Source organism: Rhagoletis zephyria, unplaced genomic scaffold (assembly GCF_001687245.7).
Source record: "Rhagoletis zephyria isolate East Lansing unplaced genomic scaffold, Rhagoletis_zephyria_1.1 Rzeph_scaffold_01984, whole genome shotgun sequence".
In the NCBI taxonomy this organism is placed as follows: Eukaryota; Metazoa; Arthropoda; class Insecta; order Diptera; family Tephritidae; genus Rhagoletis; species Rhagoletis zephyria.
The window spans coordinates 21045-41263 of NW_016159068.1; the positions used below are offsets into that span (position 1 = coordinate 21045).

A 20219-nucleotide genomic window follows, 5' to 3' on the forward strand; every position below is an offset into this window, starting at 1 on the left:
ACTTCCATGGAATTCTTGCGCGGCGACGACGGTGATGTGGGATCCGTCTCCTCGCACAGCTGTTCCAGTTGCGGTTCTATTAAGCTGCGTCGATTGGTGCGACGCAGCAATATCATTGAGCGGCTGCGTGTGAACTTGTATGGCGTGGCATTCTCGTCGTCCACCCTCGTCAGATTCTCCTTGCTGCCCGTAATAGAATTGAGTAGCTTGGAGAGTTTGCCGCGCAGCGAAAAACTATTTGACCGTTCAAATTTCGGTGCATTCTCGTAGCCAGGCAAGATGCTAGTCGCTGGCAGTGATATTGCAGAAGGTGTGGCGCTCAACGCACGACCGGCAGAATCGAACATTTTTTGGTTGATGTTATTATTATTTTGTACAATATGGTTGTTGTTATTGTTGTTGATGTTGTTGTGTACTGGCATTTTAGTAGTTTTAACGCCCAGTCTGTTGGTGTTGTCGTGGGTCACCACATTAGGTGGGGCAGTTGTTATAGTTGTTGTTGTTGTTATCACCTCGGTTTGCTTTTGACCTTCCTGCAGTTGTTTTTGTTGCTGCTGCTGCTTCAATTGTTGCTTCTTATTGGCCTTAATCGTTTTCTTTTGCGCTTTCGTACCATTTTTTAATTCTCTGGTAGAATTCATTATCGCAATCGCCGTGTTGTGAACTTTCGAACTCTTTGTCAAGTATTCTTTAAAACTTAAAGACGGGTTCAGCTACAGCTCAGTTGTGCATCTGTTTTGTACTCTGAAAAATGAAAGAAATTGGAAAATTAATAGAAGCTGAAAATTATAAATCCTGTGATTAAAAACTTTATATGGGACATGGTCCACCCTCAACGCGTTCAAAAAAATATGCAGAGGTCGTTACATATTTTTCTTTTATAGATCGAATCCTACAGTTAACATGCCAGCGAAAACAAATTTAAATAGGAAACTCGATGGTGGTTTCTCATTGAATTAGTTAGACAATTAAGTGGTCAATTACTCACCATCCCAAGCGAAAAATTGCACTGTTCAAACATTTGTCACTCGAAGAACGCTAAATGCATTTTATTCTTATACTTACTTTTATTTGTATTTGCTTTCGTAACTGCAAAACTTTATATAAAAAAAACTAATTGTTTTATGTGTAACGGCTGAAGTAATGCCAACAGCATTTCAATTGCGAAATGTCCAGCCAACAAACGTAACAACGATGCCGAATGAGACAGAAATTTTGCTCAAATAGAAGTTAAAATGAATAGCGAAACACGTATTCCCTTTCATTGTTTCGTTCGTCGCGTGGTCGGCTATTAAATTGATTCGAAGCGTTGCTTTTTTGTATCTAGGTAAATTGTAGAAAAAGTGAAGAGCATGAAAACAACAAAAATGAGAAAAATTTGTTGCTTATCAAATCACAATGGATGTGTTATAAAAAAAAAATAACATAATAAAAAAAAAGCAAAACGAATGTTAAATTTCGCGTTGAAGCGACGCATATAATACATGGAACTAGATAAGGGGTCTCGACACTAACACTTCACTTTAAAGTGTTGAGCAGAGCGGGTAGAGCGCAGCCTGGAAACAGGTACTGACTGCACAGTGTTTTGAATGAATTATGAAATATGAGAAAAACGAAAAAAAAATACTTCTGCTTTCATTAACAGGGCGATTCTGGCAACTGCCTTTCCTCCTCACCACAGTCTTTCGAAAGACAAAAGTCTTTAATAAAACAATTGTCAATTCTGGCTCTTTACTGACTTTCGAAAGACTAATTAAAAAACCTGCTAACAAGCTGGTCTTACCGTTATGCTGTTCGCCTATATAAAAATTAAATTAAAAAAAAAAAAAAATACAACATTTTTCTTTTTAAAAGAATAAAAATTAATAAATAAAAGAAAATTCAATTCGAAAAATTAGAAAACTGAATCCAAAAAGAAGGAAATAGTACTGAAAAATTAAATTAGATTAAAAATATGTTTATTTAAAGGAAAACAATTAAAAATATTAAATAAGATCCTAAAAATTAAATGAAATAAAATTTGTTTTTTTTTACAATAAAATATAAAATTAAAAGGAAAAATTAAATGATACTTAATAATAATGCATTCTGTAAACGAAAAGGTAAGCGGTTACCCTCGATTGGGGAACCACTTTTTGAGAGTAACCGCTTACCTTTTCGTTTACAGAATGCATTATTTTAACATGTGCATGTCATTGGAGGTAATCGAATAAATGTAAAATTTCTTGCCATTGCATTACAGTAATGCAGTGGATAAGCGAAAATTGTCTTGAGGCGACTTGTATTGCATTACTCCATTGATATCCCGATAATAATGGGCACGCGATATATTTGCAGCGATAATTTAAATGAGTACTTTATCGATACTTTCGGTTCGATATCGTGTCGGTAAACAAAAACCTTTCCTACCATCTTGCCATCTGTCCTACAATTGTCTTACGAAAGACTGTTTACTACCTTAGCCAGAATGGCCCTGTAAGACTGTTCAATGACAATATGTTTATGGACATACATATTTAGGTAAGTGTTTGACTAATTTTAGGGAAGTGCAGGCGGTTTCAAACTTCTAATAATTCATGAAGATGTGTTTGAAAGAAATTATAAGGCAAATCAGTTTTCAAGGGAGAAATAGTAAATTTTCGGGGACTGTTTAATGTTAAGATACTTAAATAGGCACTAGGTGGGAGGCCGAAGTAAACCTTAGATTCCTTCATAAACTGAGAGCCAAGTCGATGGTCTTCGGCAAAAGTCCAAATAACCAGGTCAGCAGAAAAAACAGTTGAAAGAAAGTGTCGCAGAAACTATGAGTAAAATCAAATTGAATTGATTAGCAAATTTAATGCTCTACTTCTTCTTCTTATTTGGCACTACAACCGTTTGACGGTTGGGCCGAGACCAAAAAGCTTCGCCAGTTGCCTCTCTCCCTGGCGTATTTGCGCCAGTTATTCATCCCATCTGCTTTTGGTCGTTCAATTGTGTTCGTGGGCGCATTTGCGTGCATTATGCCAGCGCAATCGTTGTATTTGTATGCGCTTAACTTTGCCCACGTCGTTAAAAAGCGTGTACAGTTCGTCATTCCAGGCTCATAGATTTTGCATAGAATAGCTCTCTCGAAAGCACCAAAAATCTTCTCACCTTTATTAGACATCATCCCTGTTTCTGCGCCACATTAAATGTCGGGCATGATGAGAGATTTGTAGAGCATGTTGAAACGGCATCTTATGGATTGGACAAAGTACACTGAGATTCCAATCTTTGGGCATGAATACATATTCATCAGACCAAATTCTACTTAATAAGCTGATACATGCGCCCGACCAGCACTTCGCCGCCGGCTTTGAACAGTTCAGCCGGTATACCGTCGGCTCCGGGCCATTGTTGTTTTGAGCCCCCTTATTGCTGTTTTTACCTCGTCTTGGTTAAGTGGATGAACCTGAGCTTCGTACCTAAACATTGGTTCGAGTTCTTCTTCCACATCTCAAGTGTACTCTGGACATCTGTTAACAGATTTCCATCTTCAAGAAACCAGCCCCGGTTTTGAAACCCTTGGGATGCTGCTTATTTTCTGATAGAACTGTCGAGCCGAATTCCTTCTGCCAGCATCTCAACCCCATCACATTCACGTCTTTATGCCTCTCGTTACTTTCTTTTGAATATACGTCTTTTCTCATCTCTCGGTTTCTCATCAACGGCACGAAGAGATTGCGAAATGGGTTCCCACTACTCATTTATATCCGGCCGATGAAAGGTTTCTTTTTAAAGCAGGATTGAGAGTCGATTGCGAAATTTCTCGGCTGTCTGTTGTGCCTGCCTGACCCACGTTCTTCATTGCACTGAGGCGCATGCGGACCTTGACGCTCGAAGCGTATCTTCCGCATATCACAACATGATGACATATCATGGATGGGCTTTATGGATGTTTCGATACTGGTATTAATGGTTTACTAATAGTCCAAAAACCAGTTACCAGCCGAAGGTTAGCTGAATTGTTATGGATGTAAATCCTGATAAGCTGCAGAACAAAAGACTGCTTGTTGATAGGCTAGGCAAAATTGTAAGCATTTCATTCTGCTGGTCAACCTTTTAAAAATTTCCGGTTTTTCTAGCAGCCATAAAGTAAAATTGAAATACAATAGGTATGAAAAAAATATTGTTAGATAAAACCCTAATTTTCTGCACTGTACAAAAAAACAAGTTACTTGGTTCTGTTCTATCGCAGCAGTTTTATAGTCGTCTACTAAGTTTTAGAAATGGAACAATTTTGGTTTTATAATAGAATAAACTTATCTATCTTATCTATTTATAAACTTTTCTATCTCCCCACCTCTAGCTCTCTCTCTCTAGACCCTTTCAAATATGTAGGCTCTAGCGAGTCTTCGACGAGTACCTAGTCCCGTTAAACAATTTTCCCCTTATGGGATGGAATCTGGACCACTGTTAAACACCGAAACACCGCAAAATGGCCAATATTATCAGTGTTTGTGATGAAGACAAACTTGTAGTCGCATAACTTTGGGAATATTAACAACTGTTTGGCTGTTTATGTGCAATTACAACAAGCTAATAAAAAGTGCCAAACACATTTTGACAATTACAAAGGCGCACGAGGTTCAATGATAAGCCAACAGCTATTTGTTTTACTTCATATAACGTTCAGCAAATAAACAGATATAAAAGCATGCAATGTATGTAAGTCTATGTACTATGCTATGTACTATATAATTCACTTGGGTCTTAACTCAGTGCTTCACTATTGAAGTGAAGTTTAAAGTTCAAATGCAGCTTTTGATTCAGTTTTCAACTGTACTATGATATATATGTATGTAAGTAACCTTGTTTGTGAAAGATGCGCGTACAAATGAAAATAATTTTATAAGAGTTAAAACGCACAGTGCGTAGTTAACTCAGAATCGGCAGTTAACTACAGATTTTTGTACTGACTCTTCACTTACTACCAAAAAAAAAAAAATGACAACGCCGAGACATGGAATATGTTTAGTTATCAAATTTCGCACTATGTTTTTTTGCTCTGAGCTTTATCAGCGCACACGACGAAAGTACAAATCTTGATAAAATTCCGCAAGTGCTGTAATTTTCGTTTATAAAATTAAGGGTCTTCAGTAAAATTGTAGCAAAAAAAGACTGATCACTTATAATTATAACGACGTACATTTGAAAAACGCTATGCGTACTTTTGCCTTTAATTGATTTCAATTTCGGCGCTCATTAATCGGAAGTATGTATATAAATAAATATATGTTTATACATACATACATATAAATACAAGTATGTAACACCAAAGCTTGGTTGTATTGAAATGCTCTATAATTACGGTGACCATCCGTACTTTATTTAAAAGGGAAGTCCTACTTCTCAAGATGCTGTCCCTAGACTTCATTTTGTTTTTCTAAAAATCTGTTTTGTCCTTTATTTCGAAACTTTTCCTCTTAAAGTACTTTTTTATAGGATGTCAGACATTAATCCATTTCAGAGAAGAAAAACATTTCCACTCAGTGTAGGGAATCTAGAGAGTCATATTTCAGCTGATATACTATCGTGGCGTAATGTGTACTCCATCTACCTTCCCATGTAAAGTATCCACTTATTTTCCCGTAAGCAGTGACCTCATTCATCGCCATCATCGGTAACAAAAACCGGAAAGTCTGTTCTGCCTTTTCCAAGTTGGATAAGGAAGCAAAGCGAATGGGTCTGGTGGTAAATGAGGACAAGACGAAGTATCTCCTGTCATAAAAAAAAAGTCAACGCAGCGCCTTAGAACCCACGTCACTGTTGACAGTTATAATTTCGGGAAAGTGGAGAATCTCGTTTAATAGGGAACCAGCATTAACACCGATAATAAGATCAGTATGGTAATCCAACGCAGAATCACTCTTGCCAACAAGTGCTACTTTGGATTGAGTAGGCAATTCAGGAGTAAAGTCTTCTCTATGGTCACCGTATGTATAATCCCAGCCAGCAAAATATCCGGAAACGTATCCGAAAATGTAAAAAATTTCGTATACAAAACGGATATTTCAATCGTTTTCTAATTCCATTTTCTGCCCTTTTTTCTGATACGCTATCTCACTAAAGTGCGCATCCGAGACGTATGTATGTTAAGAAAATCACTGAAACTGATTATGAAACGGAAATGTTTTCGGTTGTTTTTCTGAAATTTTTCTGATTAAATTTTTTGTTGACAATACTTCCATTCTAAACTTCACAGATGCCGTTTCATAGTTACTGTAAAAAAACCTATTTCAATTTCAATAAATACTTTCTATATAACTTTAATATGTTGCATCTGACGGAGTTCGAACAAGACGAATTTGTATAAGGTGGTGTTGTTTCATCAGCCGTGAATAGCGTTTGATTGTCAAAATTTTGTATTTCGCTAGGGAGTGAGTGAAATGGGAGCGTGTTTGTATTTTTTGTCGCCCTTTTTCATTCTGGGAAGAATAGCTTAAATTTGACAATGGCCCGCTAAAATCGAAAGCAAAATACAAGTAATTGTTGTATTTGTTGAATCGATACCACCTTATATGAATTCGCCTTGCGCTACAACGTTCTCACTCTAAAATCTAAAAGACTTAAAAACAAAAGTTGTTATCTCATAAAGTTTTGCTGAGTGACACTTATCTGTAAAAATAATTACTTGTACCTGCTAAGAAATCAATTATGTATATTGCTGCTGAAATGTTCAGTTTTTGTGGTGCGAGTAAATCCATTTTTTTTAATTATTTCTGCCGCGCAAAACCGTTGACAATTCAAACAGCCGGTCAACGCTTTTTTTATTTGTTTCAAATCAATATAAAGTACAAAGTTAAGTGTGCGCTGACATCATAATGTTGATTTCAATGTTTATAAGTACATATGTACATACGTATGTACATACATACATATGTAAGTGCATATGTCGAAAATGTGTTTACTGAATACATTCAGACAACCAAACAACGTGACTGAAATCGTTAGCAGCTAAACCAAGAATAGTAACAAACGGAGCTAAACTAGAGAGAATGCAAATAGTAGAAAAAATTATTTGACAGCAGTAAAATAATAGCTGGGAAGAAGGGAGAGAATGGCGCCGCTGGTGGAGTGACAAAGTGATCATTAAAAGCCGTCATCGATTCGCCAACAGTTAGCGAGTGGCGAAACGAACGAACGCAATGAGGTACAACCAAACTCGCTATCGTCTATCCGTGCTAGCTAACTTTGTTGTTGCTTTTACATGCAAAATTCTTCTTTAAGCGACCGGAACTCAAACATAGCGAGCGAGAAGTGGCGAATCGATGACGGCTAAAAATTCGCAATTCCTTCGTCAAGGCGATATCAAAACTTAAGGCATATCACAGCGCCCGGCAGTGCGCGCGAGTGACGAAAGCAGCCACAGTAGCATGCTGAAATGACTCGCTTATATATATACGAGATTTGGAAGTTTTTATCCAGACGTCCAATCGACATGTTTGAAATGACGTTGGAGAGGTCTTGCAGTGTGTCCAGAAAATGTATTGAAGCTTCATAAACAATTAACCGGATTCTTAAAAATGAGGCCAAAGTTTAAGGGGGTATGTGGAAACACCCAACATATTTAGCGTTATTCTATAGGTCAATACCTTTCCAACGATACCTTAAATACTAAGTTCCGGCTACTAGTTGGAAAGATATAGAGCTAAATGTGTTTTGGTTCGTGTCGCCACTACGAGATGCTTTGCGACGTGTGTAGTGTATGTACTTCCTTTAAAAAAACTAGGAAGGTTTTTTCCAGGATGTTTCGATTCGTAGGCCTTTGGGGGCGTGGCTGCTGCCCGAAATTCTAAAAAAGGCAATTTTTTAAACTACCACTGAGGGCACACTACTCAGTCCATGTCATTGGTGTTGATATCAGTAGAATGGTCTTAAAACAAGCTATCTAACGCTGTCTTTCGCGTTTGTAAAATATAAATATGTCATAATGTTATCGCCTGAAAACTAAAAATCGGGCTGCTGAAAATAGAGATTTCGAGCATTTTCTCAAAAACTGGTCAGTCGATTTTATTCTAAGTTTCCAAAAATCTAGCCCAAAACCTCAGCTTTCATCCGGTATACAGCTTGTATCTGGGAAAACTCTTGTTGTGGATATATTGCGATTCAAATTGAAAAAATGTCGCTCCAAAAAGGGTCAAATGGTTAAAAATAAACATATAAAAATAAACTATGAGACATTCAGACGAATACAGTTATTTATTGTATCCAAAGTTGGTACCAAATTGATAAGTTTTTATCATTTCTCATCATTTTTTTTAATTTTTTCGAATACAAAGGATATGATCATTCTTTTCGCTTTATTCCGTATTCGAAAAATTATATTTTGCAATGGACACATCGATTTGAATACATAATTTATGTTTAGATAATATTTTTCGCAATTTATTTCAGAAAAATAAAACATTTAGATTATTGTTTGTATTTTCGTCGATTTTAAATTGGCTACCCCAAAATAATCGATATCAAATAAAACACCTCTTTGAGGTAAAATTTTCGAGTGACGGAAGCTGAACCAGAAACACAAAATTTATGATATCAATTTCGTGACGAAAATTATACTCATCTTTTAACTGCTTTGGAAACGTACGGAAAATCTTTAACTAGTAACTAGTATTCAACTTGGTCCTTTAAAACAATATCTCAGTAGACTTCCTGGACCAGGAATTTTTGCAGAGTTGCGCCAATAAAAACGTTATGGCATCCGACTGGCATCTTCAAAAAACTATTATCCAAATGTTATAAATATCGAGAATGTTTCCTGTAGAATTTCTATAAACATATCTGTTACTAACTCATATCTAGCTTAAAATTGTAGTATCTCTTAGTTAATGATCTATCTGTAAATACACCACAATGTAAATAAGCTCTCAAGTTAGGAATAAGCTTGGAATGATCCATTAAAAGTAAATAGAAAACTTGAAATCATAAGTTACACTGGGTTCAGAATTCCAATGAGCCACAAAAACTACACCTACTATACATACATACATACATACATACATACATACATATTGTTCTTTGGTGTCCTGATTATAATTTTTAAATGGATAGTCATTCTAAAGAATATAGCTAACAACTCTAAACTGAATTGCGCAAATATTTGCACGTAGAAAAGCAAATTTTCAAAAGTATGTACATACATACATACATATATGTACATACATATAGCAGATACATAATTGTAAGCAAATTACAGTAGAGCTTCAATAAGTTGTAAGTTCATTCGAGCAAACGAATGCCAATTACTTACTACATATGTATATCGTCGTTTAAAGTACAAAACCGCGTATCAACAAAATGCAAAACCGCGTATGTGAATTATGTAAATTATTTTCTAGAGAGTAAAAACACTCATATTTCAAAATGGTTCTCTTTTTTATAAAGCAATCGCATTTCTGGCTAGTATATTTCAGGACGAATGGATAAGGATTGAGGCAAGAGCTTGTGTGAGGAAATCAAATTTTAGGCGGCAAATGTCAGTTACGCGGTTTTGCAGAATGACGATACGCGATTTTGTACTTTACGGGACGATATACACCGCATTTTGACAAGTGATAACATAATATTTTTTTTTGTATTTATCAGACGAATGGCAAATGGTTTTTATGACAAGTTGTATTTTATTAAATATTTTCATTTAACCTCATTTTATATTTTATTTTTCATTACTGTAATTCATTTCATTAAATTTTTTAAATTTTATTTTACTAATTGTTTTTTAAATTTATTTATTTTCTTTTGTGTTGATTCATTTGTTTCAATTCTTTTTTTTTTTTGTTTTTGTTATTAACTTCGATTCAGTTTTATATTCTTTTAATTAACTTCAGATTATTATTACAATTCGTTTTAACTATGTACATATGTATTTATGTGCGTTGACGTGTTGCTTGTATTCTTTCTCTTCTTCTACTTCTTTTTTTTTTTACTTTTCAGATAACAAGACACTGCTCCAGTTTAATTAAAAAACATGTCGAAAAAAGCAAAAAAAAAAACAAGAACAACAAAGCAACAGTCAGAGAGAGACTGATCGCCGTGCGTAATAAACATTTATTTATGTGCCTTCACATTTTATCAGCTCAGCGGAGCAGTTGGGAGCAAGAATGATTGCTTGAACCTAGTTTTTTAGTGTTTTACTGTGCTCAACAAGGGCTCTGAAGCTGGAGTAGGTTTGTGCATTTACATAAGTATTATGCAAAAATAGTAGTGTGGTTATACCTATTGGTATACAAATTTATGCCTTGATAAATTTAATTTAGAGAGCTGGGCAAATCACGAAAAATTGTGTGGCTTTGATTTTTGTACTACATATATTGTATGTATGTGTGTATGTACATATAGGTATGTAGGTATGCATATAAAGTTGAAAATAATTCATACTTTATTCACCACAGATAAACCCAACTTCTAAACACTTAATTAAACCTTTATACATATGTGCAATAGACTGCATCACCAAAAAAAGGTGAATTTTTCCACCAGGATAGAAAAATGTATTATATTTGAAGACGTCAACCAAAATATTTCAGAAAAATATTAATATTTACGTAAGTGGGCCCGATTTGAAAATACTTTCAAAAATTAAGCTTTTTATGATTAAAAATAGTTTTTGAAAGTATTTTTTGACAAAACAGTTTAAGCTTAAAAAATTTGCATCAAAATATTAAAAAAAAAAAATTCCAACGGAATAATAATAATGACCTTTTTCAAAAATTGGTTTAAGAAAAACTTGAATAACTTAGCCAAAACTTTACCGACTTAGACTTATGAGCAAAGATTGAAAATTACTCTCTCCACTTATTTTGTACGATGTTTATCACTGACACAAACACACATCTCTCAAGAGTGTTCTTCATCGTGCTAAAACACTCTGTGCGATCTTTTTGTGTGTTTCTGTTGTGGATTATTTATCAATTGCTTAAATTTCCCTTAGTATGGGGAGTGATACAGTCTAATGTACATACATAGATACATATGTACATACTTATGTACAAAATAGTTGACCCTAGTTCATTTTCCACGTGTTGCCGCTGGCGTTTATTAAATTTATCTCATTAACTCTTTACTAACAAATATTGCTCTAGTTATTAACAGATTTACTTAGTAAAAGGCGCTTAGTCTCATTCGCTTTTGTTCTTCTTTTCTTAACTCAATTCGAACAAAAACAAGCTGCGTCTCTCTGCATCCAAGGCAAACGCTTGCTTAAAGTGCTCCAGTTTTCGTTGTCTAACTCTCTTTTTAGTACTCTTCGTCTTAGTTGTTCACTGAAAACACTTTCTCTTTCCCTCTCTCGCTCTTTCCATATTTCCCTCCTTCTATCTTTATCTCCCTTTGTAAACACACGGATGGGGCTTTAACTGCTTTTGCAAACACTTGGAGCCTAAACTTATCAGCTGATCTAATTAAATTTGCGTTTTTTTTCATCTTCGCGTAAATTTTAAAATTAAATATAAAAAAACCTTCAAAGTCATCAACACTTAGCTATTGCATATTAGCATATATTTTGTTTAAAACTACGATGTTTCTCAATGTACACATTTACTCACATTTCGATGTTGCTTCACTTATCAAATCCAATTCAGTAGTTTAAGTAGCGCAGTTTAATAAACTTCAAACACGTTTCTTTGGGTTCTATTTACTGCTTATTTTTCTCCGTTTACAATCTGTTCAGCACTTTTATTTTGTTCGTGCTTTGCTATCCACTTGTTAATGCATTATTACCACAATACGAAGTCTCTCATTTTCGCGCTCTTTCTTTTTTGGTATCTTTACTTAATTCATTTACTTTGACTGGGCAGTTCGATATCAACGCGTGCTTAATTTAATACACAGTAAACCCTAGTTTACAGTATACATTAGTCGTGAACCATATTTTGTAAATTTTTTTGGAAAACTGTTTAAGTTCTAAAAGAAAAATTTTTATTTGTAAATATACTATTTATGTCATTTGGCAATTTTCACCAAATATTTCAACGAAAAAGTGAGTAATTGATATATGGTTCTTGTAGTGCTGCTAGTTTAAGTTAAAAAATAATAGTTCAATTGTAGTGGACGTACAATTGATAAGCGTAAACCCGATGTGATTACTGAGGATATTCTGTATATATGGTATATATATACAGTATCGGTCATATCTATAGCACGATATTTCAAAGTGATGTTGTGTGCCACATATGCTTATTTATTTATTTTTAAGAATTTTCAATTAAAATACAGTTCTTTCTCTAATAAACCCCATATAAACCCAAGTTTAACAATTTGTAGAAATCTTAAAAAAATGGCAACAAATTTTCACATAAGTTTCGAACTTTTTTCTCGGAAGTGTTAGATTTTTTTGAACACAGTTTTTTAGCCACTGCAATTTTAGTGCAAATTAATGTGCAAATATCAAGTGGCTACGAATTACCGTTAATTTTTTAGAATTTTTTTTGTCGCATTGGCTTTCATATAATGAATAAACTCAATTTATTTGTATACGGATGAAAACCGCAACACCTTTGGCGAAAAAAATTCTAAAAAATCAACGGTAACTTTCAGTCACATGAAACTTGCACATTATCAGACTAAAATTGATTGAGTTATAAAACTGTGTATTTAAAAAAATTCAAACACTTCCGAGAGAAAAGTTTGAAATTTGGGTGAAAATTTGTTGCACTTTTTCGAAGTTTTCTGGGTTTATAAACCCCATTAGAGAAAGAACTGTATTTTAATTGAAAATTCTCAAAAATAAATAAATAAACATAAATTGCACACAATATCACTTTGAAATGGCGTGCTATAGATATGACCGATACTGTATATATATATATGTGCATATACCCGGCGAAAAATCGAACGATTTAAAAACTAACGGCAAGTAAAAGAGCAAACAGTCAATCCCTAAGCTGTGCTCGAACTAAAAAAAAATTTTTTTTTGTGGTGGAATCTGGAAAAAAATGTGTTAGATTTAAAAAATAACTGGTAGATCTTCGTTTTAAGATAGTTTATTATTTATTTTTCCTTTTTTTATGAATTACGAAAAAGAAAATATAAGTACTTATAATGTCGGAAAAATTCTCTACTTTCTGGAATGCGCTGACTGTTTGTTTGTTGACAGGAGATACTTCGTCTTGTCCTCGTCGATAAATGTGTATTCCAATAAAAATACCGATCATTAATATCAATTAGTATATCGGTAACAATATTGATAAATATATCAATAAAAATATCGATAAATTTTTTGATAAAATTATCGATTATTATTTGGATCTTGTTATCGATTATAATATCGGTAATTATATCGACAATAATATCGATTACTTTATCGATAACACCACTGATAATCGTATCGATTATAACATAGAAAACAAGACCGATAATTTTAACGATTGCAAAATCATTAAATTTATCGATAAATATATCGATATCAAGATCGACAAATATAACGAAAATTACGAAATAGTCCTTAAATTATGAAATAGTCTCAGGAATCCCGAATAGTCTTAAAGATGATCAAAAAAATAAAAATTACAAAATAACGATTAAAAATTATCAAAAAACTAAAAATCCCATAATACGGATTAAAATTATCGAAATAATGAAAAGCATTAAAAATTTAAATTACAAAATAGCGATAAAAAATTACCCAAAAAATAAAAATCATAAAATAACGATTAATTAATGATTTTTATTATAAAAATCATAACGGTTACGGTCCCTGGGAAAAAACTACTCAAAAACGCGAATATGTATGTGGTAGATTTAAGACATTGTGTAGTAAATGCTCCAAAAATTTATACATTTACCATAATATGGTAGAAGTCCGAGCACTATCTCTAAGAGAATGGACAATAACTTATATCAGCATTATCAGCTGTTAATAGGTTTTGCTTTATTTTCGGTAATATGGCAGTATCAAAAGGTATCTCAAACAACCCGAACTAGGCTGGACCATAACGCCTCCGAACGCTAATTTAAATAGATTAGGATGCAATAGTTCTAAATTTGTTTTTGCTTGGTTAAGTGCATACATACATAGAGTAGAAAGAAGGTGCAAAGCCATCTTATTCAGCTAGCGCGGAATTTAAATTTGATAATTCACTGGAGCCTTAATTTTTCAACCATTTTGTTTTTTTAATTAAGGCTCATAAAATTAGCAAGAGACCAGTTGAGCCCGAATTTTTAATTTGCTCATATTAAATATTTTTTGTGCAAAGTGCGTGAAAAGTTGCAATTTTGAAGAAAATCGATTCTTCTGTTCCACTTAATAAATGTTTCCTAGTAAAAAAAACTGTAGGATTTCCCAAAAACTAAAATATTTCACAAGAATTTGAGGTGATATAAAAAAAATTCACCAAAATTTAATTAATTTTTAGAAAAATTTTGGGTCAGCAGTTTTATAGATCGTTAAATTTCAGTACAGTGCAAGTTGCAAGTGATTAAGGGTTCGCGTTGATTTTTAATAATTTTTTTCGCCCAGTCAAAACTAATTTGTCCTAAGTCCAGGTTTGGTCGGTAACATATATGTTATTAAAAATCAGCGCGATCTCTTAGCCACTTGAAACTTGCACTAAAATTTCATCATATCCAAAGCTGCACACCAAACATTTTTCTAAGAACTAAAAAAAATTTAATTTTGGTCTTTTTTTTTATCATTTCAATTTTGTTTTGAAAATTTTTCCCCCCTTTGGAGGAACCCTACAATTGATTTCAACTAGATTTTAATATGTAGCATTTACTAATTGGGGCACGAGAATCGATTTTCTTCAAAGCTGCTAGAGCAGCACTTTGCACCAAAAAAATTTAATACCTACAAGGAAATTAAAATTCATAAATCGAACTAAACTGGTCTTTTGTAAATTTTGTAAGTTCTCATTAAAAAAAATAATAAATAAATAAAAGTTATAATCAAATTGAGTGAAAAATTAAGGCGCCAGTGCATTATAAACAGCAAAAGTCAGATTTGAACCACTGTGCAGCGGTAGTCCAATTATTATACCAATTCAAAGAGGTTTTAACACGAATACAATTTGAATCGTATTTAAATTGGAAATATGGATGCATCACCGCTGCACAAGTAGTAAATGAATTCACTAACTTAGCAATTAGCAGTCAACGAACTAAATTGCATATTCTGTCTTTTCCATCTCCTCTAATACTGCCTATAAACCAACTTCTACGCGAACGAATCCATTTTGCACCAGTTTGAATATAATAAAAAAAATTTGGTAGCATTTAGCCATAGTATTTTCGCCGTGGGGTTTGACCATATGGATGTAGTTTTATAAATGTATGTAAACAGTTGTAGATACAAGCAAATAAGCGCGGTAGTTACACATTAATTGGCTTGAGTTTCTCACTCACTTCACTTTTGCATGCACACATATGTATGTGCAAAATATTTGTACGTACATATATACATATGTATGTATGTTAGTATACATATTCGTATATATTTATGTACATTGGTAGACAAATAATAAAACTCAAGCGGACGTCCATATTTTATTTTTTATATTGCTCATTACGAAACATCCCGATTGTCACATAAATATATATGTACAAAACTGAACGATTTCCACATACGCCGAATAAAATATATCATATATTTTAACATAACACGGCACTTTTGCCTCGGGTATGGAGTAAACTTTTATAGACACCTTTACATGTTTACTCTTTTATAATAAAACACTTCAATTTAATATAAGTACTAGCACCAAAAGCACTTCGATCTACTCTCGACCATAAAAAGACGGCCTCTCTCACTGGCTTATATGTACATACGTATACATGTACATATATGTAATATTCTTTTAATCTCGTTTTTCAAACAATGTAGAACCTCGCGCCGCGTAAGAATGCTTAACTGTTTTACTCTGTTGTTAAGTTCAAATTGTTGTGGCAGTTAATGGGGATGCCTCCTGCGCAGGCAACTGGCCATAGCGCTTGCCGTTCGATGCTCCAAATCGTAGGCCTCGTTGCTCACCAAGTAATCACCGAAGAGAATGTAGATAAAGACTGATCAAATATACGGAAATATCTCTTACTCAATTGGCAAAAGAGTTCGCAATGTTGGAGAGCACGTTGGAGCGTACCGGTGAACGAGTGAGATCACTTCGCAATCTTCATTGGCGAAACTCAGTGCGCTGCAAATATCAAGTATCAGTCAACGGCAATAAACAGAGTGATTTTCAAACTTGAATCGAAAAGCTTTTACCTTGAAATGTGCTTTAAGAAACTAAGTGAATTTCGTCGTGAAGTGTGTAAGAATGTGAACTAATTCGGGCGCTCAATCAGTGCTTCCAACCACGGTTGCCGTTTTGCTCCATTTATTTTCGTTTGGTCCATTGGTCCAATTCATTTTAAAATGGTCCATTTCACAAACCTTGGGTTAGGTTATTATTACCCTTTCAGTTTATGCAATAGTTTCGCGTTTTCAATTTTTTCTATTTAATTGATCCGCCCCATGTTGAATATCGTCATGTGTAAAAGTGACGATACGGTCATCGTCAGCCATGTTACTGATGCGCTGACGATGACGATGACGATGACGATGACGACGCTAAAAGTGTGAACTCGCCTTGCCACTGATCTTCAAATATGGCATAGCACGCTTTAAAAAAATATCGCTGTTTCTTGCTAATTTCAATAACTCGGTGACCAATATTAAAGTGGCTGGCAAAGATATGGAAAGGTAGCAAATTTTCAATCAATCGAAAAAAGTTCTGCATTGCTAATGATGCATACATAATGGAATTTCAATTTCGCAAACTGAGGCTCAGTAAAGGTAACTTCAAAAACTTTACCAATATAGAACGTTTTGGGAGCAAGTAAGTTTGATTAAAAATTGATTGGGTGAAGCGGCCTTTGGAGGATTGTGTGATTTAGTTCATAACATTTTTAGTCGGCCTGACAGTTCCGCAGCTGCTGAGCGCAAATTTTTTGATTTAGCATTAATAAAAATGAAATTAAGAAAGAAATTATAATTTAAAACAATACAATTGTTATGCACTTTGGATGCGATATAAAAAAAAAATCGTTATAAAAACTGAATTGGCATATTTTCTTGATAAAGAGGAATAAACTCCACTCAATTTCTCCATGTAATAAGAATTGGTCAATTTTTTACCATTTGGTCCATTTTTTGGACCGAAAAATAAATTGGAAATGGCAACCGTGCTTCCAACTGGCAAACCGCGCAATCGGCGAAGTTGGGCCAGTTACTCATCTCGAGCAGAGATAGCTCCATCTGCACTTGGCCCTGTCACTAGCTCATTGTGTTTGTTGCGCTATTGCTTTCGTTGTCCGCAGATGGGTGCTAAGTCGAAAGATCTTTTCATATAATAATTCTTTCGAATGCCCCCAGAAGCAAAGTATGACAACAGTTATTTCTTTATATCCATTGTGTTAAGACCGACGTTAACAATGCAGTCTGTTGTTGTCGGGCTCCTTCTTGTGAACTGAGATTTTAATTGTCGGCCATGTATTCATTAGACAAAATTTTACTCAAAAGCAGGTACATGCTCTCTGCCTGGTCTGCGCCGCTAGACTTGAACAGCCGATCCAGTAAACCATCAGCCTCAGAGGCTTTGTTGTTTCTAAGCCGCATTATTGCATTTTTCACCGCGGTTATATGTCATCAAACGCGCCACCTACCTCGCCATTTAAAAGCGCCACCTATCTCGACATTCAAAAGCGCCACCTATCTCGCCATCCAAAAGCGTTGATAAGTGTTCCCCTATATCTTAAGTTTACTCTGGGCGCCTGTTACCAGAATTCCATTCTTATCTTTTCATAAACTAGCGCCAGTCTAAAACGATTTCATTGGCGTCTCAAGCCAGCATCTAAACATTCTAAAGCTTTTCGCATTCATGTCTGTCTTCCTCTTGAAAATGCGTATATTCTATAAATCAGAGTTGGCCAGCGAAAGCTTTTATTTTGTGCCAGCCGTATGCAAATTTTACAGAAAGCTTTTAAAAGCTTTGGCACGCGTGCCTATGAAGTGGCCAACACTGCTACAAATTGTAAAGGTATTTTCTGTGTGACATCCTATCAACAAAACAATAAAGACATAATTTTCTTTAAATATAATATAAGCCAACCTGTACTTTGCACAATTATTTAAGAAGCAAAAGCATCAAAAAAAAAAATTAATCTCAGTATTTCTTCTCATGCGGCTTTCATCAACCAAAAGTAGCCGCAGTCAATTGGTGCCAATTATGCCGGTACTGAATGGATAAAACCCAGAAAGGGCAATGCCGCACAAAAAATCCAACTTATTTTTAGCATTTTGAAGACCTCAAATTTTAAATTTTGCTGCGACTCGTGAGAGATGTAACTGAATGGATTTCGCGCCGTTTGCGGTACAAATTTTAATGCACACATTTGTGTTGTGTTTACATACGGGTATGTATTTAATTTTATGGCACTGATGATTTCAATTCAATTTTGTTTGTTCCTACTCAGTTTTGTGTTAAAGTAATTATACCTGATAATCAACACATATACATGAAATTATGAACTTTTAATTAACGTCAAGAATTCCAGCGATAAGATAAAATCATCAAGACAAGTGTGTGTTCAGCAGACGGACAACGAATAACGCTTAAAAGTATGCAAGGTTTTTACTTCAGCTTTCATTTTATTGCATTTAGCTGAAAAATTAGCACCAGCTTTTTAACCATGTACGTGTGTGTGTGTGTGTATATGTATGTGCATTAGGGTGGTCCAAAAATGCATGTGAACAAGTAGAGTCGGAATTTGTATGCTCTCACCCCCCTAGGATTGTTCTATACCGAAAAAATATACCCTAATTTTTTTATTTTGAAATCAAAAAATATTTAGAGGTCGCTCAAAGCGCCCAAAGTTTTCCATGTATTTTATATGGGGAAAAACAACTTTTCGTAAAAATGGTATAGAATCATATATGTAATACTTCTATATTAACGGCAAGCTAACTTCTCAATGTGTAGGCATTCCGAAATCAAAGCGTGACAGTCTAGTACCGTTTTTGTCAATGTATTGTGTACTTGAGTGCCGTTTTTGTATATGTATTGTGTATATGTTTATTTATAAACTTATGTGTTCCTTTTCTTTCGTACGTGTTTATTGATATAACTGCACTGTAGTGTTTTCGGACGGTACTAGCTCTTACTGCCAATATAGAAGTATTACATATATGTATAGAATAGTTGAAAATCAATATTTTTCTACCAGAACTCTGTTCATCTGCAGGAAATTCGCAATAATAATACCCAATTGTTTATTTCACCATATTTTCATTGCAGCTATATAACTTATAGGTCANATAGAATAGTTGAAAATCAATATTTTTCTACCAGAACTCTGTTCATCTGCAGGAAATTCGCAATAATAATACCCAATTGTTTATTTCACCATATTTTCATTGCAGCTATATAACTTATAGGTCAGCTAAAACCCCGAAAAATGCAATAGGGCGACCAATAAAAATCGTTAGTATTAAAAATGGTTAAGTAAACAGTTGGGTATTATTACTGAAAGTCTCCGGAATAGAAGCAGAGTGTTTCGATCGAAAAATATTGATTTTCAAGAAATCTATACCATTTCAACGAAAAATTTTATTTTTCCCATATAAAAATACATGGAAAACTTTGAAACAAAAAAATAAAATTTAGGTGTATACTTTTTTCGATATAGAACAACCCTAGGGGGTGAGAGCATTACAATTCCGACTTTAGTGTTTTTGGAGCACCCTAATGTGCATGAATTCTATGTACATCAACTGCCTCAAACTCCATCCAAAGAAACACCTTTTTTTGCTACCATTGATATTTGTGTTAATATAGTGAATATCGTACATACGTACAGTGTTGGAAAAAATAATAGAAACAACTTATTGAAAAATATTAAATCTATTATATCAACACTAGTTATCGCACCCTGTACAAATATCAGTTAGAGGTTGTTCTTTTGCAAAACATTTTATTCCGCTAGTCTGTCTCCTTTTCACTTTATGTGCGAGAGCTCTACGTTCCGCTAAGTTAAGTTGCCATAATCAGGCTTTAAGATAGCAGATATGGTGTTCACTGCCCTTCATAACGTTGAAAACCAGAAACACGACGTAAAAAACAAAAAATTACTGCTGGCGATCAAAGGCGTTTAATTCGACATTACAAAGTTAACCTCCTCAAGAGAGCTGAAAACAGAATTCAATTTAGATGTAACAAGCCGAA

The 20219-nt window shown here is 34.2% G+C and overlaps 1 protein-coding gene across 1 annotated transcript in view; it reads right to left on the reverse strand.

Annotated features, from left to right (window-relative positions):
- The window catches only part of LOC108365742 (signal transducer and activator of transcription C-like), a 21498-nt gene extending 4959 nt beyond the window's left edge, over positions 1-16539 (reverse strand). The window contains exons 1-3 of the mRNA XM_017619879.1: positions 15790-16539; positions 11571-11928; positions 3-744 (exon numbers count right to left, since the gene is read on the reverse strand). Of these exons, the coding sequence (XP_017475368.1) occupies positions 3-641 (639 nt within the window). The 5' untranslated portion in view covers positions 642-744; positions 11571-11928; positions 15790-16539. The remainder of the gene's footprint in view (positions 1-2; positions 745-11570; positions 11929-15789) is intronic.
- Between the last annotated feature and the right edge of the window lie 3680 nt (positions 16540-20219).